Genomic DNA, 26,115 nt, shown 5'->3' with positions numbered 1-26,115 from the left:
GCTTTTAGAGTCATAGACACGTGTACCGGGAAGTAGGAAGTAAATAGTGAGCACTCGGAGTGCTGCTGGAAAGAAGTGAGTAAACCTGAACTATTTATAAAGAAATTAGCGATACCATAGATTTAGGATAAAATTGAACCGTGCCGAATTAATTAATTTCGTTTCACAATACCAGAAATAGCGTGTGAGGGAAATATGACGTTAATATTTCTTTAAAAAAGGTGAATATTTTAGGTCAGCCGGCCGGCTTTCATGTACCTCTGCTTTCTGTGTTCTCCACAGTGTGTTCAGTGTGTTTGCTTGGTTTTTAAACTCGATTTGTCTGAAGGTCCACGGAGAGCAGTTATACCGCAGAACAGAGCATTAGCAAAACAAATTAATAACTATATATATGAGAACAACAGTTAACAGCTGTTAGCTGGTGTACAAATGCCAGCTGTCATTTAAAGCTACATGCACACAAAAGAAACACATTTAACTTCAAAATCCAAAATATTTCCATCCGTATGAGGCGAACGTCTTCCCTCTGCGGTTCCAACAGTTTACTGCCAGCTTTCATATTTACTGCATGGGAACGTGTGGCGGTGTGAGCTGAAGCTAATGTGGTTTAACTGTTGACAGTAGAAATGAGCCATTAGTCTCTTCGCACATGCAAAGTTGAATTTTAAAGCTATAATAAAAAGAACTCCTACTTATTTTAATGCTATGAGGGTTTTGCTGCAGCAGCCTTATGCTCACAGTCTGACAGTATTGTTGGCGTGCCCAGGTCATCAACTTACAAACCCCCTGGTCACAAATGTTTGGTGGGCTTTAGCCAACTTATTTTCATGATCAGGCTTTTTTCTTTCTTCAGTAATTAGACATGTCATATAGGAATGTGTACACTGTACATGCAAACAGAATAGTTTTTCTTATCTTTTTTTTAATAGAGAGCATTGTCCCTTATTGAAAAAAAGAAAGAAAAGTAACCATCCCAATGCACAGTTACACTAAAACTTTAATGTTTCTGATTGGCTGCCCTCTCCTTTCACTGTGAGGGCAGCCTGGCTTCTTCCTTTAGATACAAAGTTTCCTACATGTCATTTTGCTGAACATTGTCTCAACAACTTTGAAGTTAACTGCAATGTTTTCATCCTGAAACAACAACAACAAAAAAGACAGTTTTCATAAAAGTTGTATCCATGTTTTGTTCTTTCCTCATCTGTCATTTGGTAAGCCCACTTCTGCTTGTTTCATTCATTTTGGAAGTAGTGCATCTGCAATAGTTAGCAGACTGTGGGAGAGACTATTATTCTTAGAAGTGTAGGGGAGACTGCATTCTACAATGATATTATTTTGTTAGGATAAGAATATATATGCATGTTTTGATAATATATCTTTTCAAGATCTAAAGTTTAAGAGAATAAAATTCTGGTAATTTTTTTTTCCCTTTTCATTTGCATCTTCGACGGGACCCCAAACGTGGTAGGCAGAATGCCCATTGGATAATCGAACACAGATTGTTGGATCTCTGCCTTACAATACAAAGTAACTTGATGATGATAAAAATAAATTGAATTGAATTGGCCACGAGTGGCTGAACTTTTGAGTTTCAGGCAGATACTGAGCTGCTGTCATTTACCAAAAGTTAATTGCAATCCAAATGGGGAAACAGGCTTATTATAAGACAGAACTTATTGTCTTACACATTTACTAACTTCAATTGTTTTAATTAGAATTTAAAATGTGAATATTGTATATTATTATGAACATCATTTGGTTTGTAGATGATTAAAAAAACAAAGAGGCAATGATAACAGTTTTAGTGCCAGCAACAGAACAAAATAATCCAGGATGTTAAAACCAAAAGCAAACAGGATTTGACTCATTTTCTTTGCTCCACTGTGTGCTGAAACAAACAAAGCAGGGTGTGTGTCAGGCTAGTAGCATGAGGACTGTGCGTTAGCACATGTTAATTTAAGAGGAGTTAGCATAAAAACATATTACCCTGTTTTCTGTATCTTACTTGATCACTTGCCCTTATTGATGGTGTTGTATTTTTGTTCCTTTTGCATGTCAGTTATTTACTTAAGCTACTTAAAAGCAGTGAAGCCGCCGGCGGATTTCAATCCACCGGGTTTATTTATTTTGTGCTAGTTTTCAGTCTTTCTGGAAGAATAAAATATTCTAACATTCTAAAACATTCTAATGTAATGCAAATGTACCATGGGATAACCTATAGTGTCTCCGTGTTATTTCTTTAGATCTGGCACAATGCTAGAAGGCTACAGCCCTGTGACCCAGGCACTGCTGGGGACTCTGTTCACATGGGGCCTGACTGCTGCTGGAGCAGCCCTGGTGTTTATCTTCTCCAGCCGACAGGTACTGAGTGCTACTCTGAGTAATCACTGTTTTGAAGGAATACTAGTGGATTATTTGATGAGACGGTGTTTTCCACACATACACTGCCCAGGTAAATTACAGCTGCCCAGTTATATTTGGTGACAAGTTTTAGAATTTTTAATTTTCATATGTTTTATCTGAGAGAGCAACACCATCTGAAATTAATTAATTACTTTTACTCTTATTTTGAAAGTTCACTTGCTGGAAGCCAGTAACACAAGGGCCTTCCAGGTGTGTGCTTAGGCTGCAAGACTAATTCGAGTCACTGAACTAGTTGTCTCATCTGTGTTTGCTGATAACTTCAGCAAACATTAGCACTCCACCCTCTTAGCCAAATGTGGTAACTTAAGGTGGCAAAAACGCTAATGTTAAGGCTTTAAAATGCAAGTGTCCGAAACCAATGTATTATTAACAGCTGGTATTTGCTAATTGCCGATCTATGTGTATCAGCATTTATACCAGTTAGCAAATGCAAATGAAAAAAGTAAAGGATAGATGGGAGAAACACCCTTTACCCATGTTATAAGTATTGATGTTACATAGTGTGTCCACCAGAGGGCACTATGCAACCTCCCTGCTGGCAACACACGTGTTTGATTTGACACAATAACAACATCCAGGTGATTCAAGCAGTCACGTGAATGAGTGAAGAAATAACTGCACATAACAAATATTAGTGAAATGTGTTTATGTTTTGTGTCCAAAAGAAAAAAAAAATATCGTCCGATATATTGGAAGATCAGAGTTTTAAATCACCAAATATCTGTATTGGTCTAAAAATCCTATATCAGTCAGGTTTTACAGTGGATGGCGCCACTGTGGGTGGCGACATCAGTCTTTTTCTTTTCTTTTTTTTTGTTTTTTTTTTACATTTGCATACGGTCTCTTGGTTGGATGTAGGCTTCTCCAACACCACCATCTTGTACCGCAGCCGTCAGCTTGGTGATCATCTGTGTTCAAAGCCAGCAGAGTTGGACGTTTTGTCACAAAATTCTTAACCATTAAGATATTTGCACAGCAGAAATGTGTACACAGCGTTGAATAATTTATCTGTGTGTCCGCCCTGACCCGACAGCCCGCCCCGTTAAGAATCTAAGTCTTCGTGGAAACACTGTGAGAAATCAGGACCACTTCACCAACTAGTGATGCCAATCTTCATTTCTTTAACCTTAAATTTATTCACTCAATCATTGAGAAATGAATCAGAGTGCATGACAACAACCACTTTTACCATTTCACTTCTGACTCTTGTAACACCAGTTAAGCCAGTGGTAAGGAATTTACTACTGAGCTGCCGCCTCTTACACTGCCAGGGCTTCTCGGTATTGATTACCCCGCCTCACACACAGTCTCTCTTCTTGTCTGCCCTTTTCAGAAGCGCATCTTGGATGGGAGTTTGGGCTTTGCAGCTGGGGTGAGTAAGATTTCATTTGACCTGAACCACACACTCAAACATGCATTGTAGGTCGGCGGGTTCTGCGATGTGTTGGGCTTTTAAACACTGCACTGCAGCAAGCTGAGCTTCCTCCATATAGAGAGAGACCCTTCCAGCTGCCATGTTATTTTAGAATAAGTCTGAGAGAAGTGTTCCCCTAAAGCAGAACTTGGCCTTTTTATGTCTAAAAAGGTATTATGCTACAACTGAAATACATCCCCTTAAAACCGCTATGTGACTCATTCAATTACACTGTTTAAATTCCTGCAGGGCAAGCAGTTTATCGCTGATATAGATTACATATATCTAAATAGGAAATGAGTGACAGCTCTAACCAGGATCAGAGAAGTGTGACATAACAGAGTGCTGACTATTACATTTATTAAATGGCTTTTTTTTTTTATTAATGTTACCTTGTAAACTTTAATTCCTTGGATACAGGAGGGCTGCTTTGAAGCTGACTTTGCTCAACAGGGTGGCCATTTACACATAAGGCAAACACAACCTATATAACTGTGCAGCACTGCTCTGTCTACCATGGGTTCCCCGCACTACACCCACACAGCTTTTGTGTTTGCTTGCTTATGGTTTTAATATAACAACAATTTACACCCCAGCACTAAAGTCCAGATGCCTCTGCGCCTTGGCACAGCGATCGTTGCGGCTACACCGGCCGCCGTCGGTGCTTTCTCTGGAGTGTGTAGGTCCCAGCGTGGGACTGCATAAATAGGAGCGACTGATGAGGCAATATTCAACAGCTGTGCCACTCAGCCTCTCCCCAGGACTGAACCCTGAACCGCCCTACCTGTTCTCCCACAGCTGAGCCAAAAATCACACTTCGCTGCCACAAACTGGTACTTAGTTCCTTCTAGCCCTGCTTTGGTCTCAACCAGCCTTGTTGGGGTGGGCGGATCGATCCAACTATCGATGCTGTCATTGCCAGTGTTGGTATTGGTATCAGATTCATAGTAGCGTGATGAGATTGATACTTTAGTTTCAGTTTCTCTCCTGTACGTTCAGCACGTTGCTCCCATTTCATCAAAAGTAGACACGTCTGTGCAAACGCCGCTCGTCTCAGAGCTCGTATTCAGGTTACTCGTGATGTAATGCACACTTTGCTTGAGATTTGTCTGCCATATTGGATGTAACGCAACCACAGACAGGCTTTGCCAAGACTCAGGACACTAATTTAATAAAAACAAAAGTGCTAATATTCTGATTGGCTAGGGTTTGGGTTAGCGTTAGAGTTAGCATCCTCAGATATGATAACTTGGACCCCAGAGGGTTAAGGGGTCATTCGTTTTTGGTGGTTTACCACAGCAGGCACCTCTTACCAGTGTTGAAGAACAGATTACTACTAGCCCTATTTAAATGTATCATGAAATATTACCAATAATTACCACATCATAATAAGATGACTCATCATTAAAGCATAAGCAGCCTGTACAGGCTGTAAATATTTCTTCAGATTTGACCTTGAGCATTTTGATGTTGACATATTGAGTTAGTTGCTAAATTATGGCACATTCCTGTACAGCTAAAAAACTGGATTAGATTATTAATATGCTTTATTTAGTAAGAATATTGCTTGGCAATAACCTCCGTGTAATCACGTACATTTTGATTGGTAACAGACTACAGTATATCATTTATTTTGTAATTTAATTCAATTATTCTAGTACCTGTCATATTAAACAATTGCTATATATTGATAAGTGCAGCTTTAAATAAATTAGAACCTCACTGTTTGTTTCCACATATTCATCCTTGCACAATAAAAGTACTGAATATGTGTGGTTACAAATGGCTGCAGTGTAGACATAAAGAAAGCTCACCACCAATACTGTGAAAATATGAGTTATCATTGCAGCCCTGGCTTGTTCTTTTTAAACCTATGCTTCAATGAACTTCTTAATTAAGTGCTCCAGCTGAAAGGTGTGAGGTGAAGTGCAGAATCAAATGGATATAAACTCTTTAGAAGCCAAAAGAACTGTGGTACAGGCATCAAAACATCTTTTATTCTTTAGTGAAAGTTAACCAAACCTAGGAACAATGTTGCTCTTGGTCATCTCACAGTGTCTGAGCTTTATTTCCTTTAACTGCTTAAGATAACTGTTCCACGCCTGCTCTGCTTTTAAAAACTCCACATTTCCTGTATGCATTTAAAATTAAAAGCCCTGTACCGTTTCAGTAGACAGGAACCCCTCATTTATTTACAAGGCTTTTATTGTGAAACATGTTTAGGAACTTGAAGAAAAAGTTTCATATTCGTAGTTAGGTCACTGGTTACTATTTCATATCTTTTTTTTTTCCACCGCAGAGGGACAAAGAGAGCAACCCTCCTACATGTAAAGCGTGGAAAAAAGAGCGTTAACATCCAGGGAGAGCAGGGGGATGTGAGGAATATGCAGTGGACAGACAGGCATGAGACAGATGGGTGTGAGGCTGGGAGACAGATGACTTTATGATCTATTCATAAAGTCATTCTAACATTTGATCTTGTGCGCAGTAATAGTTGACTAATGCATGCAAACTTGCCGCTGCGGTTACGTAACAAACAACAACTCAACTGTCATCAGATTGGTCAGGTACTTGTTACTTCACAAATAATACGTTCGAGTCAGTAACTTCCTTCTACTTGTGTGGAATCTGTTTTTTTTTGTAATCATGAGAACTTTAATTGCAATCCCTTCAAGTGATTCAGAGCTTGTTAATTACGGGCTCAGATGAGTGAGTTGATAAGACGAGTGCCAAACGATGAGAGATTGTCCACGCGTCTTTGAGAAAGATAGATCCAATCTCAGCCCCAACCTCCCTTATCTTCAATTTGGTCTTAAGAGCTTTTCAATAGCAGCCCAGGCTAAGCTGTTGCTCTTATACATTCTAATGAAATGGGCTTATAAGGAGAAAAGAGCCGAGGGCTGCTTCAAACACTTGCTGAACGTCTCTGCAATTATGTGAATTGAAACCTTTCTAAAATACATTTTTCATAGCTTAAGTTGCGACTTATTGGTAAGATATTGCTAGGATATATCCAGCTTATCAGTCTTTTTGTTGCATAATTTAAATTTTTTTTAAATAATTTAGTTTTGATAGGAAACTCAATTTTATACTGAATTTCTGCACTCAGCTTAGATTTGGAGCACAGTAACTGTCTGTTTGGCTTAAATGAATTCATCTGATTTTTCAGTCAACAACATAGACAAGAAAAATGGAAGCATTTGTTTCTCTACCTGTTTGTAATATAAGATAAACAGATGGTGAGACTAACCTCTGCAGCTGAAAGCAGCCAGCTCTGTTTTGCTTTCAGATACTCTGATTGTGCAGACTTAGAGCTGCATTTGGCTTTTATTTGGAACAAATTAAACTCTTCAGCCATTTAGAAAAGCACGGTTGGGGAGTTGAGTGGAGATGGTAGGTAGGATGGGACTAGGTCGCTTATCTTTTATGCTGTTTTCAAAGAAGAGGAGCATGACAAGCCTTGGGATTGCTTTTTGGCTGCGCAGAGAGTGAAATAAGGTCAAGCCAGTTTAAAGTAGGGAGGCAGATACAGTGGGAGGGAAAGTTACACAGTATTAAGTGATGGCAGTTCTTTCACTTCCACATAATGGTCAGCAGGAAAAGAAATGGATTGTTATTATCCTTAAAAGTTTACACTTTTTTGTGCAGGGTACACACACACACACACACACACACACACACACACACACACACACACACACACACACACACACACACACACACACACACACACACAATTCACAGCCGCCCAAGCTTTTGCTTTGGTGTCAAACATCCTGCCGTGGACGCACACTTATAAAAACTGACAAATCACGATTTGCACATTTTAGTCAAAGATAACTTTGGACATTTAACTGTCTGTAAGTTTTGCCAAAAAAAAAGGAGAAGAAAAGCTCAAATAGCTTGTTGTGGAGATACTTAAAGACGCGCTTGAAAATATTGGCCAAATATATAAAATCTGTTTAAGTAGTTACAATAATTTACAGACATTCCCCAATCGGGAAATTGGAGAACATGCTTGAATAATTTATTTAAGGTGTGTATCTTGATATTGTACAGGGCTGCTCTTGGCTCTAACTAGAAGAAGTGTTTTTGCAGAGAATTTTCCCACTGCTGGACGCACACACACACATTAATAACAGTGCAGTGCAGCGCTTCACATTTTCGAAATGTTCCCCCTAGTCTCTGTTAACTGAAATGAATATTGGCCTGGAACTGAAAATTGATTCTGAATTGAATCTCATGATTCAAAAAAGCTTTGCATCTCTACACAATAAAGTCCTTCCACTTCACAAGTCTATTAAAAACTCCGCACAGAAGACGAACACAATCTGCTGCTGCTGTCAGAAGTTAAAATCCATCTTCAGTAATTATTAAAGTTGTGACATTCCATTTTGTAACAGTTTAATATGAAGATGAATGTGCTGACATTCCAGTAAAGGTTTTATACCCATAGCCTCACTCCTTTCTTTTTGTATTTTTACATTGAAACCTTTGATAGAGAGGACTTAATGAAACAAATGCTATTGCAGTTACACAACTTGAGGTGACTCATGAACGCTTTGTATGCGTAGAGGCTGGAATGCGTAAAATAATTGCAGATTGTTAATCCTAATCCTGAAGAAGAGGCCGAAGGTTGATGAGATGAAAACAGATAGTTACTACACGCTCTAATAACATACCATGTCTGTGCGATATTGTTCTCACTGCCATAACTCAAAAGCACCTTGTGTACTCAAATTAAAATAGGAAATTCATGTTGCCCTGCAGAAAAGCCATGTTCACGTCCTAAAAAATACTTCTAATCAGTGTGTGAGTTGTGCGTGCATGCTTGTGTGTAAGGCTCAGTGGGTGTTTAAGGAGCATGTGTCATGCTTTTTGCGTCTCATGATTCAGATGTCACCCTGTTTCCATGGTTAACATCTGCTGCTCTAACACACACATACGCACGCATGCACGCACATACGCGCGCACACAGTGTACTGTGTATGTTACTTGTGATGAGATGCATATCAATAAAACCCTATATTTTTTTGTAAAACAAACAAAAAAAAGAGCATAAAGACAACATATCAAGAGTTTTTATCAACTCATCAGGGTCCAGGTCGTGGGGGCGGCGGTCTTAGGCAGACACCCAGGCCTCCCTCTCCCCAGTCACTTCCTCAAGCTCCTGGGGGGGGGGGGGGCACTGAAGCGTTCCCAAGCCAGCTGAGAGATGTAGTCTCCCCAGTGTGTCCTGGGTCTGCTCTTGGGCCCTCCTGTCAGTGGGGCGTGTCCGAAACAAGTCAGCCAGGAGGTGCGCAGGAGGCCACCTGATCGTATACTCGAACCACCTGAACTGGTCTTTCGATGTGGAGCAGCAGCTCTACTCCAAGCCCCTCCTGAATTGCCGAGCTTGTCAGCCTGTCTCTGAGTCATAGCCCTGTGCAGGAAGCTTATTTGTGCTGCTTGCATCCACGGAGTCATTCTTTTGGTCACTACACAGAGCTCGTGGCCAGGAACGTAGTTTCATCTGTAAATCGACAGCTTCTCTTTCAGGCTCAGCACCACGTCACCACGACAGACTGGTGCAGCATCTGCATCACTGCCGTCGCAGCACCAGTTCTTCTGTGCATCTGCCTCTCTACTCCAGATTACTGGCAGTCCCCTGGGAGAGTAGGATATTGGCATTAACCTGTTTTTAAAAGAAACTGAAACTGGGATGGGAGAAATGACCTTTGTGTTTATGATGACCTCGGTGCATTGAAAAGGCAAGATCTTTTTAGCCAGAACAACACAAATGATGTGCACCACATTTATGGTGCCCTGCTCACCAGATTTGTGCTTCTGTGACTTTGTCCTGTTTTCCAAAGTGAAATTCACATTAAAGGGTTGCTGTCTTGACACAGTAGAGAAGATCCACTTGGCCTGAAGAGGATTTCCACAGAGAAACTGGCGTGAAAGGAAAAGGCTTTGGACTTTTGTTTGTTAGGGGCCAAGTTGTGGAGCCTCTTGATTGCACCTGATATCTGTAGCATATACTGCCATCCAGATGAAGACTCTTTCAGGGAAAATATTGCTTACTTCAGCAGGACAATGCCAAACCTCATTCTGAAGCAGCAGCAGCAACACGGTTCTCTAGCAGAACAGTCGCTAAACTGACTGGTCTGTTCGGACATATCAGGGATCTTTCAGCCCGACGCATGTGCTGGGGCTAATTTGCATTAGCTTGCTAATGCTAAACAATAAATGCCGTGCCAGCTTGTTAATTCAGTGACCTGAACAGTTAGATAATATTATGTATGTAATATTCTGTGATAATGGTTGGTCCTACGGGTCATTGAAGGCACCTGAATCTAATTGGACCCTGTGACTTGATGCTGATAGAGAGTGTGGATCCCTCTAGTCTGTGTTACCATGCTCTGGAAATAAGATCCACATTTACCTGCAGCTATTGTTAATAATCCTTCCTTAAGCAACACGTCACTGTGTTATCCCTGTGAGTCTACAAAGACAAGAAACAAGGCAAGCTCCTGGGATTTTATGTTTAATAGGAAATTGTCCTTTGAGCTCCTTTTTTTCCCGCTACTTCCCCCCTCGATTTCACGGTGGTCGCTATTTTGCTCTGCAAAATCAAGCGTGAACAGGACCATAGCGAGATCGCGCATGCACGTTTTCAACAAAAGTGGCCCTGTGGTAGATTGTAAATTGCGATGAAATAATGCTATAGTGCAGCGATCTAGCCAGAGGGAAAAAAATAAAAAATCAGTCTGGTATCAGAGACGGGGTGGCCGCTTGCTAATTGCAGCGAACCGGTGAAATTCTCAGCCCGGCGCAAGGCGACCTCAGCATGGCGCAGTGCTGGGCGATCAACCGCTGGCTAGAACCCTGCATATCATACATTGAAGAAAACGAACAAAGTATATAACTCCCCGTTGAGCAGCTGAAATTTTACATCAAGCAAGAATGTTAACTGAGGAGCTGCCAAAACAGCAGCCGGTCTTCTCCATTCCCAAATGCTCACACAGTGTTGGTAAAAGACGAGATGATGCAACAGAGTGGTAGTGTTCATAATGTGCGCATAATTGTTAAAAACAATATTTGACACATTGCCTTTGTACTATTTTGAATTAAAAATAGGCTTTAAATTATTATTTCAAATCATTGCATCATATTTTATTTATATCTTACTCAGTTTCCTGACTTTCCTTTTGGGAAATGGGTTTGTAATAACACTCTTTCTTTTTAACAACTCCCTCTTTCTCTTCCTGCTTTCTTCTCATCCCACTTCTCTTGTTTTGGTAATGACATGTTTGAATTGTTAGAAAAAGCAGAGAAATGAGGGTACGAGCAGCATTTAAGCCGAGTCCTCAGTTTCTCTAATAAGGAGAACAGTTTAAATAAACGTCAAGGCTCAGCTGATATAACAGGATACTAAGTCCACTATTTCTGCCCTGTGGCCAACTCTCATAGTGTGTTCATAGATTATTAATTTTCACTGGATGGTAACTTTTCACTGCTGTGTAAAAATGTCACGCCGCCTATTCCAGTGCAGCAAATTGCTGCCAGCGAACACAATCGGAGTAGCATTACATTTCCTCCAAAAAGTAAAAGCTACTGTCAGCTAGTTGTATACAGGATAAACAACTGTAGAAGACAGGGTTCTTTAGGTGTTTAATGTCCCAGTGATTAGAACATAAAAGCAATACCCTGCCTTTTAGAGAGCCACAGAATGAAACAGACTGGAAACATACCTCCAGAAAAGTAATCTCCATTTTTTAGGAAAAACAAAAGAAATGAGTTCCATCCCTCGTGGTTTATTAAGTGTTGAGGGAGGAAAATGATCCAAACATGTCCCAAATGCCTTTCAAAAACTGCCACGCTGCTTCCCCTTGAATTTAGCCCAGCATTACCCTGCTGGACAGAATCCCTGACAATGAGAATTAGCAACTGAAACTGAGTACGCAGCAATTAAAACAGCTGAATGTCAGAACACTGCATTTAAAGCGTATAAAAACTCTATGCAAACATTACCCTGCTGTGAAATGTTGAATAGTCACATATTTGATCCTTTAATTATCTGTGAACACAATCTAAATAAATTATGGTTACAGGCTCGGCTCATGTCAGCATGCACGCATTATTCTTGATGTTGTAGCACGTGATACATACATGCACCTGCAGTATGAAAGCATATCCACAGCAGTACCAGAGGATCACATGTAACAAATATACAGTCATATTAAGAGAATTTATGCAGCATAAAGATGGACAGTTATGACAGTACTTTAATACGGGAAGTGCACCAGTGGGAGTGGCACACACCTACAGTCACACCAGGGAAAACAGTGGTTGGCACAACCAATATTATTGCACTATTGTGTGGATTGAACTTGTAATCTCATCGATTTGGAAATGATTGATTCAGAGACGGGGACCAGCTCTGCTGTCTTCAAAGAGATTTTGTTGCATCAAGATGGCAATGAAGTAGCAATAAGATGGAGTCAGTCTGCTATTGATTTGAGATTGAATGTAGTCAAGTTGGCGAGTCTGCGCAAACTTTGTAGTAATACAGAGATTGCAGTAAATTGGTGAAAATTGCAAATCTGTTGTCATCTACATACAGAAATATACACTGCCTGGCCAAAAAAAAAAAGTCGCCACCTGGATTTATCTAAGCAAATAGGTATGGGCCTCCTATTGGATAATTACTGCATGGGTGATTATCTTTCAGCTGGCAACAAGTTATTTAACCCCAACTGGTGCAATGAGTTGCTTCTCATTCCTTAAACAACCATGTCGAAAGACACATCGCGTGGTCGTGGAAAAGATGTCAGTCTGTTTGAGAAGGGTCAAATCACTGGCATGCATCAAGCAGAGAAAACCTCTACGAAGGTTGCAGAAACTACTAAAATTGGGTTAAGAGCTGTCCAACACATCATTAAAAATGCACTCAGCAGTGTTGCTTTTATGTAGAAATACACCAAGAATACAACCAGTCGAGTCTCCTGTTGCAAAGAGATGCATCACAATCTGTGCTCATTTGCGCAGACTGACTCCGATTGATTGCAACATGTTGGCAATCTGTGTATGTCTGTATATTAGACATCAGTTACTCGCACACCTTTGCCAGCCTTGTCTGAGAATGATTGCAGTCCAAATAAAACCGCGATTGCTTAAATTTGTGGCTTAAATTGTTGAATGCAGCTACTCAGTTGTCATGTGGATCATGTGTCAGCTTAAATTTCTTATCGGGGAATAATGAGCTGACAGTTAAGTCAACCGCCGTATGAAAACCAGGAGATGTGGCTCCTCACACATTGGTGTAGCTTTACCCTTTGTTCATGACCTGTTGAGACGCCGTTATGTGTGGGATCCACACGGGTTAAAAAAACAAAACAACCTTGATTCATTTTATACGACAGAACTGCAATTTTTTAACTCGGTTGAGAACATCCACTCCTTTTTTTTGTAAGAAGCTTTGAAAGAATCTTTTCTTTTTTAATTTTAACACAAGGAAGCAACACTAATGGTGTCCTTGATAGATAATGCATACACCCCCAGCTCCTATTTCCACGCATTAGGTTACACTTCATTATCGTACTTTCCATTCATTTTTTTGCCTTTAATGCCAAAATCGTATCAGTGTAATCATGCAGCTGAAAACGGTCTTTATCAGCTAAAGCCAAATCAATGACTTTGACAGTTCTGCACAGTTACTTGTGACTTCCAATGAAAATAATAGCTTTAGTCTGACGTGTTTCTGTGCTGAATGATTGAGGAATTTGAATGTGGGAAACTTTCTCTCTCTTCCTACTGTGATCACTCAAAATGTGTTCCATTATGTGACTCCACCTGCCTGTCCGCACATAAGGATGACGCTGAGATTTTTACTGTTGTAGTTCACACAGCTTTTTTTTTTTTTATCTACAAAGCCTTGTGATGGTGAGAGATTTGTCCATAAAGAACATTTTATGAAACTATATGGGCTTCCTTTGCATATTATATTACTCAGAAAGCCCACACGGCTTCTGAAAAGTCCTAGAGTGATGTGTTTTTAGTGCATAGAGGTTGAAAATCAGCCTGAAGTAGCTGTAGGAGCGGTCTAGGCATTTGTCCATATGAGGATTAGTTCTGTTGTCATGCTGCTGCCAGATGCATGTTGTGTGCGATGTGAATTAGCACTGGCATGCTGAGAGGTAGACAGCACCTCCCAGGAATGCTCAATGAGCGTGGCGTGTGGTTTTTTGTTGTCTGTTACGCAGACAGGTGAGAGATTTAAGCAGTACATTTCTAAACGTTGGATTTGTTGCTCATAATAGACAAGATATAGATAGATAATAGATTTGATTACATAACTCCTTTTTTAAAAATTGGCATTGCATTGATTTTCTTCTGTTTTTAAAAGCAACCCAAGGACCTCCACAGATAGATTTACTGAACATATGGATACCATTTCAATGTTCCTAAGTTAAGATTCTTGTATTGGTGTGGGTGCATCTGTAGAAACTAAAAAGATCAGCTGTCCTTCCACCTCTCTGTGTCACTGCATCCAAATAATTAAATTTCCCAGTGTCAGCCCTCACACTGAGTGGCTCTGAGGCTTTTATTTAAATGTGGTTTTAAAGGAATGAAGAAGAAGGAATGAGAGAAGCAGAAAAGAGGGCAGAGGGATGTTAAAGTGGGTGCAAAGACCTGTGTGAGATCGTTCATACAAGGTTACTTAGTGCAAATCTGCTGTTTTAACATACTCAGTGTGTGCATGGGGTCAGTAGGATTAGCTATGTGGCTAGAGACCGGTCCTGGCTGTGTCATTATATTTATGAATCCCAATGGGGGGATTTTCAGTAATGCCAAAAACATGTGCTTCTTATTCTGTTAAACTTACATAGAAAGGCTTTATGTATGGAGCTCAACAGTGACCGCCTGCTTATTTTAAGTGCTCTGGTTCTGGAAGTGAATTTCCTGTTTAGTTTCTCTGCTGACATTAAAACAAAAAATATTCTCATGTAAACAGATTGAAGCTTTGAATCAAGCCAGCCAGCCATGAGGTGAATCATGACCATTAAGAGATTTTTTAAAAATGTGCAAGACTGTGTAAATAATTAATTTTAATGGTGAAGGAAGTGCTTAGAAATATCAAACCTGGTCAATATAAACTTGACATCATGACATCAAAAAAAGGCCGGTGATGATCAGGATAGTGCAGCGCTGAACCAATCGTGTGCTTGGAAGACAGGTAGAGCCACGTCACAGTGGAGCAGCTGTTAGCAGCACATGTGCTGATGTTTGAGGTACTGCAGCTGTGCACACCAGTTTGCAAAAAGACTAAATGACACCAGCAAATGTTAGTAAGTAACCTGTAACAGCATTATGGAAGGTGACACCTCAGCGGACACAGCCCAGGGCTTAATCGATGAGGACACTGTTGAAAAGGAGGAGATGTTTGTCGCTGTTGAAATGGGACAAAGTAGCGTATGGTGCAGACTGTATCGAAAGCCTGTTCCCAGAAAGGCCACATATCGTTTTTACCATCCGAAGCAGTGCCATCCTTTAGAACACACACAATGCAAGACTTCTATTTTTGGCAACTTATTTCCAAGTCAGTTACACAAGAACAAAAATTTAGATTCACCGAGTACCATAAAAATAAGGAAGTGGTCAAAGTTCTGCTTACGTTTTTGCACAAAGTAAAGATTTGTGCATATTTATGAGCCATTTAGGCAAGCTCTTCTTCAAGAAGTAAACTCTATTTTAAATTACTCTTTAAATGTGTGTCATAATGTGACACGCACAGGCTCATAGTTGTGAAGGTGAGTTAACATCAACAGTGAATGTCCTCTGTGGACACACAACCCTGTAGTTAAGTGGTCATAATCTAGTGTTTTCAGATACAGTCTATGTACAGCCGTATTTTCATTGTCTCCAGTTTTTCAAAAATAATGTAAACATTGTCCATCTCATCAATGCAACATAATGCTCTCCTCACCATTTTAATTCATTTTTGAGACATGACTTTATCCTTAAATGATAATAAGCTGGAGTCTCCATTCCTCTTGCAGCATCTTTATCCCGCTCTGCAGCCTCACAGCGATTGGAAAATTGGCTGAATACCACTGACCAAATTAATATCCAGAGATAGAAAAGCTGCTCAACTTTCATTTGTATCCCTGCTAGCAAGAGCACAAAGCAGTGTGAATGTCAGTGTAATGAAGGTCTTCTTCATTAATTGTAAAATACACAAAGGTAATTTTGACATGCTTTAAATGTTTTGTGGGCTTCTGTTGGCAGTCTCCCAGCTGGTACTGGTGAAGGTCTGCCTAGGAACAGAAATGTTGATTACTAAGTTTGGTTAAGTCAACTGGAAATATTACATTTTAGCATTTACTGTATTTTAATGGTTAGGAGGACAGATTTTTTTTTTTTTAATTTTAATAAGTAAACATTTGGATTAAAAGATTGATTCTTACCTGTGTTTTTTTAAAAAGCCAAACGTGTCTCCAGGCTTCCTGAGGGCCTTTTAAATGTTCCTGGTCTCACCAAGTAATTGAAGAGGGGACTGAATAGAGATTATCAGTTTATTATAGGTTGTGGGTGGTACACCAAGTGGAGAAATATTTTATTTAATAGTTTTTATCTTTGCAGTATCGCTGTATTGTTAATAAAGTTGGTTAGATAACTCGTGTGTGTTTAGTTCATTAGTTAAATTTTTTGTGTAATCCCAGAGATTGGTTTGGCTTGGCCAAACAGTCTATAAAAGGCTGCCAGCTAACATCAGAGGTGATGGCTGGAACCCTGCCATCCCTGCCACTGAAATTCATCTAAATCAGCCTCAGTGGGGCAACCCTGAACCGGATCCACCCGAAGGAATCATAGGCTCCATAATGGATCAGTAAGTCACGCCCGAGTCCACTTGCACGGCAGGATAAATCCAAAACGGGAAGAATCACGTATTCAAACCTTATTCCTTATTTAAAATGTTGCATCCTTCCGTAACGCTTCTAAAATATCTAAAAATTTAGCTGACCAGTATGTCGAAAGCTCTATAACAGCTTAGACATTTGAAATATGTTTGTCTTTACTGACAAAACTTTACAGTCATAAAAGCAGCCCTGCAATTTTTTGTTTGTTTTGTTTTTTGCAGTTAAATGTGAAACTCCTAGTACTTAAAGCTTAGTATTAACAGTAAGTCATTAAAACATCTCTGATGTGGCTGTCAGGAAGCCACCATCTATCACTGAAGGCTGATCAGATTATAAATACTTGCACCGGGAACATTAAAGCTTCTTCTGGACATCTCTTTAAGCACTTTTATCCAGTAATGGCAGAAAAAAATTAATTCTCTCTCTCTATCTCTGAATAATTAGATTTAAATATCAAATATAAAATTAGGATTCAAGCTTAATTAAAATTTAGATTGGGCCAATGATGATGTATTTTGTATAAAACTTTTATTCTGTCTATGATGAGGACAGATCAAAACTAGGCCAAGCTAATTAAAGTGATTCTTTTCTTCTTCAGCACTGACACATTCTCAGTCCACTGGATTAAAATTCAGCCTCTGCTCTTTATTTACCCATTGCCACGATCGCCGTTGTATCAGAGCTCCACCGATGATGGCTTTCTGTCTCCACTCATTCAGGTACTTAACTCAGGGTGAACGTGCTCTGAGTTGATTAACTGTGATCAGCTGTTCTGGAATGGGAAACTCTGAGTTGCCAATCTCAGAGTTGATCAACTCAGAGTTTATTTTTAAACTCAGAGATTGTTGAGCCTGCTTCCTGGAATAGGGCCTTGGTGAAACTTGCCTTTTAAAAACATTGTTATAAAATTGTGTCACTGGCTTTTTTTGCACGAAAATTACATTTTTCATTGCTTCTTCGTGTAATTTCCATGTTTTCATTTCCTTGGAATAATAGCTTGAAACTGATGACTTTCTCTGCCTCTAGCTCTTCTGTGTGTATCTCAGTACAAACTGCAGCAAATTTCTTGTTATAGTTGTACCGATTGCTGTTCCCTCTTCACATATTTTGCACTTCTAAGCAGGAACACCTTAAAATACATCTGCTAATCTCTCCCTGTAGCCCTGTACATGGCCTCTACTGCATGCATAACAATAAAGCACCAAAGTAGGAAGGGGAGCCGGGTTAAATGCTCATTTGATCAGTGGAGCAACTGGGTGCTCATCTCAAGGGATACACGCACGCATGGATACATTCATTTCTCTGCAGACCTGTCAAAAGCATTACACTAAATCTAGTAAGACTTTGAATCATCTTTTTATCTGTTAAATTATTGCAGCTTACCTTTCAAAAATGGAATCACCATTTCTCCGTGGTGCAATTTGTCATTTGTTTGCAGACAAACCTTTTGAACTAATCAATACAGCACTGATTGTCTGTGGAAAGCAGTCAGAGTGAATTGATTATTTGGTGAGATTGGGATTGACTTCTGCAGAATATGCATGGAAGTGTTTTTTAGCCATGCTCATGGTGAGGCTTAAAAGGAGGGTTATGCTGGTCAATCAGTTGGTCAGTTTGTTCCAGAGATCAGACTGAAATTTCTCAGATAACTCCTACTGACTTCACATTTTTGTTTCCTGTTATGTGTCAACAACTGTTTGATAGTCAAGATGAATTTGGTAGAGGTTGATTCCCAGAGGATAAATCCTTTTGACTTTGGTGATCCCTTGACTTTTTCATCTAGCGCTACAAACATTTATTTATCCTTTAAAATATCAGACGGACTGTTGTGAAAACCGGGCTGTCAAAGTATGGCCTCAAAAAAACAGCAAGCACGGTTTAAGGCCCATCAGTCCTGTTATCCTCTTTTATCTTTTTATTTTATTCCTTGCTGACCTGGATTTCAATGCGAAGGTTAAGTGTTTCATGCCTAGAATACTTTACAACAGGCTTTCCTGCCACTCCATGAAAATAACAGAGAACCACCGAGAGACTCACTCACAATTCTTGTACTAAATCTATGTAATTATAGAGTCAAATTGCCCCATTAATTTCTTCTCATTTGTTTATGGTAGTTTCATATGATGAAGCCTAGATTATGGTCACCGCCCTGGTTATTGCATGTGCCCAGGGTTTGTTTATAACAACCAAACAAACAAAAAAAAGCGAGGGAGGGATTTTTTCCCTCTTTCTCTCTCCACAAAAATTATTCACAAAACAGAGCCTGTTAGGGTAAGGATTACTTATTACTACTGACAATGTAACATCCATCAAGCCATCCATTTTCTTCTGCTTATCCAATTCAGGGTCATGGGGGGGCCTGAAGTCCAGCTGTCACAGGGCAAGAGGCAGGTTATACCCCGGACAGCTCATCAGTCTGTTACAGGGCTAACACATAGATCAGGGACACATCTAAAACCTGCAGGACACCGGCCCTCGAGGCCTGGAGTTGCCCACCCCTGACATAGAGACGTGCTCACATTCACACCTACGGTAAATTTAGAGTGACCAGTTAATCTCTGCAGGCTGGACTGTGGGAAGAAGCTGGCATTCCCGGGGAGAACGTGCAAACTCCCTGCACAAAGGCCCCTGACTGGATTCGAACCCAGGGCCTTCTTATTGTGGGGTGACCCCAGCATGCCGCTCCTAACTATGTAAAATTTATAGGATAATTCTAATTTTCAGCTATAAAAGTTTAAAGCTTGTGTTTATGAGATTGTAATTTTTTTGTATCAAATTTATATATACCATATTATTTGTCTCTATCTCAAAGAGGATCCGATCAAACATAACAATACAAATGGTTAGATTCTCTTTTAACATGCCAGACCTCCCAGTACCATCCAGCCAGGTGTGACATTTAATTTTTTATATGCATATCTTTTACCCACATCTCTGTAAATCTCGACACAGGAGGAGGCACCCCTAGCCCCATTTATTAAGATGAACAGCAGACTTTGGAAGGTTGAGTCAATAAATTTGTGAAAATGACTCGGCTGTGTGATGTGTGTTACAGAATCATGGACTGCAGGTTCAAATTTGTGAGTGAGGCAATGACTGACTGTCAGGTTAGGGCTGATTTGTTTCATACAGGAGTGGGGCTGCTTCAGGGATGCATTTCATAGCGAGGGTTTCACACGATGTTATAGTCACATGACCACGCGCTGACAGTGAAGGTCAGTTTTGTAATTGATTTAAATTTTATCCCCACCAGGATAATTTAGTAGAGACAAGTACTTGTAGATTGCAGGGGTATGCCCCTCTACCTTATATGCTCATGCCTTCAGTGCGGCTAGATGTGCCCGATTGCAATAATCAAGAGGTGCACAAAAGTGTGGTGCTTACCAGCACCTGTAACATAATTTTTTGCATAAAATAGGTGTAACATTGCACTTTATTTTAAATTTTATAACAATTTAAAAAGAATCAGAAAAAGGTCTCTATAGAAAAGACATAATATGAAATGATAAGCATAGCGAGGCTGAGCTTCCACCCCAATCCCCCCAAACAAAACTGTACAGTGTGCCAGGCACAGCTGAGAAATGTCTGGGTGGGATGCTGTGATAAGGAAAACCATTAGTTTTATTAGCTACCCAGAATATTATGACATGGAGACTGTATGGCTACAGGTCTGTTTATGGATGTTTCTAGAACCAAGAGCAAATGCAGAGGTTATATAAATTTTACTGGTACAAGTTCTATGAGTCACAGCACTTTCAAGAGCCTATTGTCAAAGAAAAAGGAAAATATTACTCGTGGTATATTTTAATATCCTTTAAGGAACGTGACTTTGCAGCATAACAGAATTCCTGCTACTAGGAAGGTCAAATCCCAGGTCAGAGTAGAGATTAAATTGAGATATTATCAGAAGATTTGATAATTGCATTTCGTCCTTAATGCATTTCCAATTCATACAAGCCCAATTTAATACAAACTGGATGAAGAAATTTAGGAATAGCGGTCTTCTGAAAATTAGCACTTACCCCTGTCTGTGCCATTTTTTTCTTTTCTTTTCTTTTTTTATTACCAAATCTGAGTGCATAAAGTGGATTTTAGTCATTTGGTCTTCGAAGTGACCGTGTAGCACATCATGAAAACTAGAGGCAACCAACAATTTTAAACCTCTTTGAGTTTCAGTGATTCCAAATTAGTAAAGTTTGGCTACATTTGTTTCAGAAGCATTTTGGCTTTAGAAAAGTGGCTAAATAACCAGCACTGTGGAATGTTCCCATGACGACTGAGAGACACCTAAAATAAGAAGCTGAGGACCCTTGAAGACAGTGCATTTAATGATGGTTGAAGTGCAGTATGAGGAAGATAAGGTGAGAGCCGATGAGAGTTAGGCGTGGGTACCAAGGAACAAGTTCTATTATGGTCTGAAGAGAGAGATGAAGTGGGACAAAGTGGATGGCTTCAAACATTATTAGCTGTTGGATAGAGAAAAGCATGATGGATGTGGGATAGCTGGATTTTGCCTTGAAAAAGGAGTACAGGCCATTAGAACAGAATGATGAAATTGGGAACATACACATAATGAGAGGAAAATTTAAGCAGAACACCCTTGAGGCTCAATTTACTATAATCCTTATCTGAAAAGCTACAGGGTTGCAGAAAATAAAGGGGTATAAATAGGATGAAAACATGCATGATATAATCTGAATGGAGGACCTCACATGCTAAGTACTTCATAGTGCCAGTCAATACTCATTATGTATGTTCTATGCTTGTCTTCATGATACTAATCATATCTGTTGGTTTTGGTAAGACGAGCCACTAAACAAAATATTGGAAGAATTCAGAAGAATGTGGTACTGGATTTATGTTTTCCAAGATTATGAGATGACAGAACTGATGAAAGTAAACGTTTCAAGAGGCTAACTTTTACTTTGAAGGTGAATGATCTCCATTTCCAGTTTGTATTGGACTTTTCACAGTTTCACTACTACTGGAGATTGGTTGACAAGTTGGCAGTAGTTGGTATGTTCCATACAAAATACTACCAACCGTTGGAATCTGCTAGTAACCAAAGTGGTTCCAAGGAGGTTTTTGGTGTAGTACCATATACCCCTTTCCAGACCAATTTCAACTTGCGACTATCAGCAATCACTTTCCAACCCATCAGGGAATGATTTTTCTCTAGAGACCCGTGGTTGCCAAGGGGTCACTGGTTGGTCTCAAAGCAACTTCACAGCAACTGCCATCAACCTCCAGTAACCACTCACCAAAAAGGTGTGGGGAATACACAGTTTTCCCAAGGGACAGGTGGATGCCAATATGGTCACCAACTGGTCTGTAGACCTGTGTGACTAGGCCCTTATTCTGTGAGTTTTTTTTAACAAAGCCCTGCAAAGTTTTTTTTTTCTCCAGCTGATCAGAGAATTTGTATTTTGTTTTCTTTTTGCCATAAAGGCTCCCTCACAACACTTGTATAGGGACATTGTATGCAACAACATTCTATTATTCATTATTTTAAAAAATGTATGTTCACTGCTAACACGAATATGCCATCTCAGCAGGGTAACCTGTAATCACTGATTGCAGAATTGATTATGCTGCATCTAGATAATTACTCTCATATTGTAAGACCAAAACCCCTATTGTGTCTAGAAAAGAGGCCTTAATAATGAGAGTACTGATTAAACTACTTTGTGATGTCTGCTTTCTTGTTTGTCTTATAATCATTAGTTAAATGGAAGAAAAGGTTATTAATTTTTTTTTTTTTTGCATGGTATTATAGACCTTCAAGACTGGGACAAATCAACATGGATTTTTGTGTTGTATAAAGCATTTATTCTTTCCACTCGTTCGTGCTTTGATCAACCTGCAATATAAATATAAACAAACACCAGTAGGATATATCTTCTGGAAATTGAACAAAATGATGAAACATTTCTCTTAAGTTTAACCTTGTGGTGGCAATAATGACCATGTGTCTAAGATCTGTTGTACTGGATGAGGCTGTCGTTGTGTTTTCCCTTTGTCTCTTTCTCTCTCTTGTTCTCTCTCGCTTTATAATATTTAAGCCCCCCAAAAGCATTCAGCATTGTCACCTCTAGGTTTTAAAAACTGCACTGCAGCCTATAGGCTAATACTGTCCCAGATAGTAAATCATTCAGTATAAGCATTAACATGAGATCAAAACTTTTTATTTTTATGTTGGTTTTTTTTTTGGTTTTTTTTATTGGTGCCTGAACATTGCACCTTATTGCCACCTGTAGGAAATTGGCTAAATTTTATTAGATTTAAAATAATTTGGACTGTTTATGTATTGATGGTTCCTCAGTGCTTGTTTGCTTTTTGCAATTCAAGGTCCTTTGTAAAGTATAAACATAAACAGAATTCAATAACTTGAAAATCTCAAAACCCATATTTTATTTACAATAGAAGATAGAAACTATATCAGATATTTAAACTGAGAAAATGTACCATTTAAAGAAAAATATTGGCTTGTTTTGAATTAGATGGCAGCAACAAGTCTCATAAAAGTTGGGATGAGGGCAACAAAAGGCTTGAAAAGTAAGTGGTACAGAAAAGGAACAGGTGGAGGAACATTTTGCAATTAATTAGGTTAACTGGCAAAAGGTCAGGAACATGGTTGGGTATAACAAACAGCATCTTAGAGAGGCAGAGTTTCTCAGAAGTAAAGATGGGCAAAGGTTCACCAATCTGCAAAAAACTGCATCTGCAAATTGTGGAACAATTTCAAAATAATGTTCCTTGTTACAGCGTGTTTTTTTTATTTGTGAAGGAAGACATTTAAAACACTTTCGTTTAAAGTTAAAACCTTTAATATATTAAAGAATCAGAAGATATCACATATACATGGGCAATTTTGGTTCAGGAAGACACAGGTCATCCCAGCAGCTGGCTGTGACTCCCCTCCCCAACAGAGCAAAGGCTAACCACAACACTTTATACTACGAGCACTATCTACAAGCAAAACAGATATGATGAGCTGCGGTTCGGCCTTCGTCATTGGTCTGTCCAGTGGCTGACTCTCACGGCTCAGATTTCTTCCATCAGCAATAAAATCTCTGTAAAAGAAGCACATCTTCCTGCCTTGATGTTTCCCTATTCATTACAAGGCAGTTTTATCCAGTTAGTAATAGGACATGGTGACATTTACTCTCCTGTACATCTAATTGTACATACTGTGGCAAAACCCTCAAGGATAAGATAAACATATTATTCTCTGAGTCTGGGAAAGCCATAAATAAGATAAATATATCTTCGAAAGGTCGTGAACTTAGTCTGGCACTATCTATCTGTCTGCTCTCTCTCTAATGTATTTATTTAATTGTCTATTATTTGCTTCAACCACTCTTTAGTAATTTTAATTCAATCACTATTTTGATCATTTTAATTTGACTACTGATTAAACATTATTAGATTAAAGTATTAATTTATCATTTAATCAACTGCTATTTAAAGCTTTGAGTCAACTGCCAATTATTCATTTAATTCAATTACTATTAATTTAATTGTTTGACTTATTCACCACTTATTTAATCATTTAATTGATTCATTAATTGATTAATCACTTCTTGGAATTTTACCCTAAAGCATTATAATTTTGTTTATTAAGTAAAAAGAGTAAAAATAAGACCCAACATCCTCAACATAAGGAACAAGGCTGAAAATGAGTAATGGATAGTACTATATTAAAACAGGAATGATTCTGTCATGGGAATCACTGCACGGGCTCATAAACACATCCAGAAATCATTAACTGTAAACACAGTTCATCGTGTCATCCACAAATGCAGGTTAACACTCTATCATACAAAGAAGAAGCCGATCTAGAAACACCGTTGTCTTCTCTTGGTCAAACCATGGTCAGATTAAATTTAAAAATTACATTTGAAACTTAAAAGTTACTATCAATGCTGAATAGTATACACAGCAAAATGTGCCCCTATCCGGATGACATCTTTTTCAGGGAAGGCCTTGGCTATTTCAGCAAGAAAGTGCTAAACTGCATACTGCAGCTATTAAAACAGCATGGCTTTGTAGTAGAAGAGTCTGGGAGCTGAACTGGCCTGCCTGCAGTCCAATTACCAAGTAAATACATGCGCTACATCATGAAATGAAAAATACAACAAAGAAGACCCAGCCCTGCTGAGCAGCCAGGATCCTAGATTAGACAAGAATGGAACAAAGCAGCTGTGTGCAGATGTTTATGAACTGTTGTTAAAAGAAGTAAGGATGCTATACAGTGGTAAACATGGCCCTGTCCCAACTTTTTTGATAGGTGTTGCTGCCATCAAATTCAAAATGAGCTAATATTTTTCTTAGAAAGGTACATTTTCTCAGTTTCAACATTTGATATGGTTTCTATTGTGACTAAAATATGGGTTTATGGGATCATTGCATTCTGTTTTATTTATATTTTACATAGCGTCCCAACTTTATTGGAATTGGGCTCAGCGATAATGTCAGACTTAAAAAAGCAGATTGGAAGTCATAAAAATCAATGTGAAACATTCTCTGGAGACCATGAATGTCAGTCCAATTACTTTTGATATTTCAGTGTAGAGCAAATTGCTTGACCAATCCACCCACTGACTGACATCACCATCCCTCTAGCTAGGCCTTTGGCAAGGCTTAATTCTTTGACTTTGGCTCTCCTGCTTGCTGTATGTTACAGAGATGTACACTGTAACACTGATTAGGGCATGAAGTGAAGGTGAAAGTGGGCTTAACATACAGTTTGCTCAGTTTCTTCAAAACAAGATAATACCAAAATAAAGTAGAAAATAATAACAACTCATTTTTAAGTGTAGTTTTCCAGTGCTCCCCGGAATGCTTAAAAAAATGTATGTACAATACTGTGCTAAGGTCTTGAGAAACCCCTCAGTTCTTTGTTTTGCTTCCAAGGAGCCAGACATTCATGTAATTTTTAAAGTGGTCTTGTTCTCCAGGCTTTCTGAAGGTTGTTCAAAGTTTGTTTAGGCATTTAACACTGGCCTATGAATCATTCAATCATAAAAGGCACCTAAGTCAAGGATGAACCAGTGTTGTGTCTACAGATAACACCAGTGGAGGACAGAAGACAAAGTGGCAGGGCTATAAAACTATCTACAGCAGATAAATAATAATAATAATAATTTTATTTGCATAGCACTTTTCAAATCAGAGTTTCACAGCTTCACCGTTTGAATAAAAGCCACATATAAGTACATAAGTTACATAATCAACCATATGGTCAGACATTCATTCCAACATACACACTTCTATACACACAAATAGCTGTAAAATATGGCCCAAGTTAAAGGGGATCAGTTTAAATGAAAGCTAAGAGTATAGAACAGTTAGGAGACCCTGGTTAGAGGATCA

At 39.1% G+C, this 26,115-nt stretch overlaps 1 protein-coding gene across 3 annotated transcripts in view; it reads left to right on the top strand.

Moving 5' to 3' along the window:
- Nucleotides 1-26,115, top strand: part of slc39a11 (solute carrier family 39, member 11) — a 178,304-nt gene continuing 152,189 nt past the window's right edge. For 2 of the 3 annotated variants that reach the window (XM_030754886.1, XM_030754887.1), the window contains exons 1-3: nucleotides 1-75; nucleotides 2,244-2,361; nucleotides 3,758-3,796. In XM_030754886.1, coding sequence (XP_030610746.1) covers nucleotides 2,254-2,361; nucleotides 3,758-3,796 — 147 coding nt within the window. In that variant the 5' untranslated portion in view covers nucleotides 1-75; nucleotides 2,244-2,253. The remainder of the gene's footprint in view (nucleotides 76-2,243; nucleotides 2,362-3,757; nucleotides 3,797-26,115) is intronic. The other variant, XM_030754888.1, reaches the window with a different exon arrangement.

Source organism: Archocentrus centrarchus, chromosome 19, assembly GCF_007364275.1.
Source record: "Archocentrus centrarchus isolate MPI-CPG fArcCen1 chromosome 19, fArcCen1, whole genome shotgun sequence".
Lineage (NCBI taxonomy): Eukaryota > Metazoa > Chordata > Actinopteri > Cichliformes > Cichlidae > Archocentrus > Archocentrus centrarchus.
Note: the sequence above shows the minus strand (reverse complement) of the source record. Positions and strands in the feature narration are given on the sequence as shown.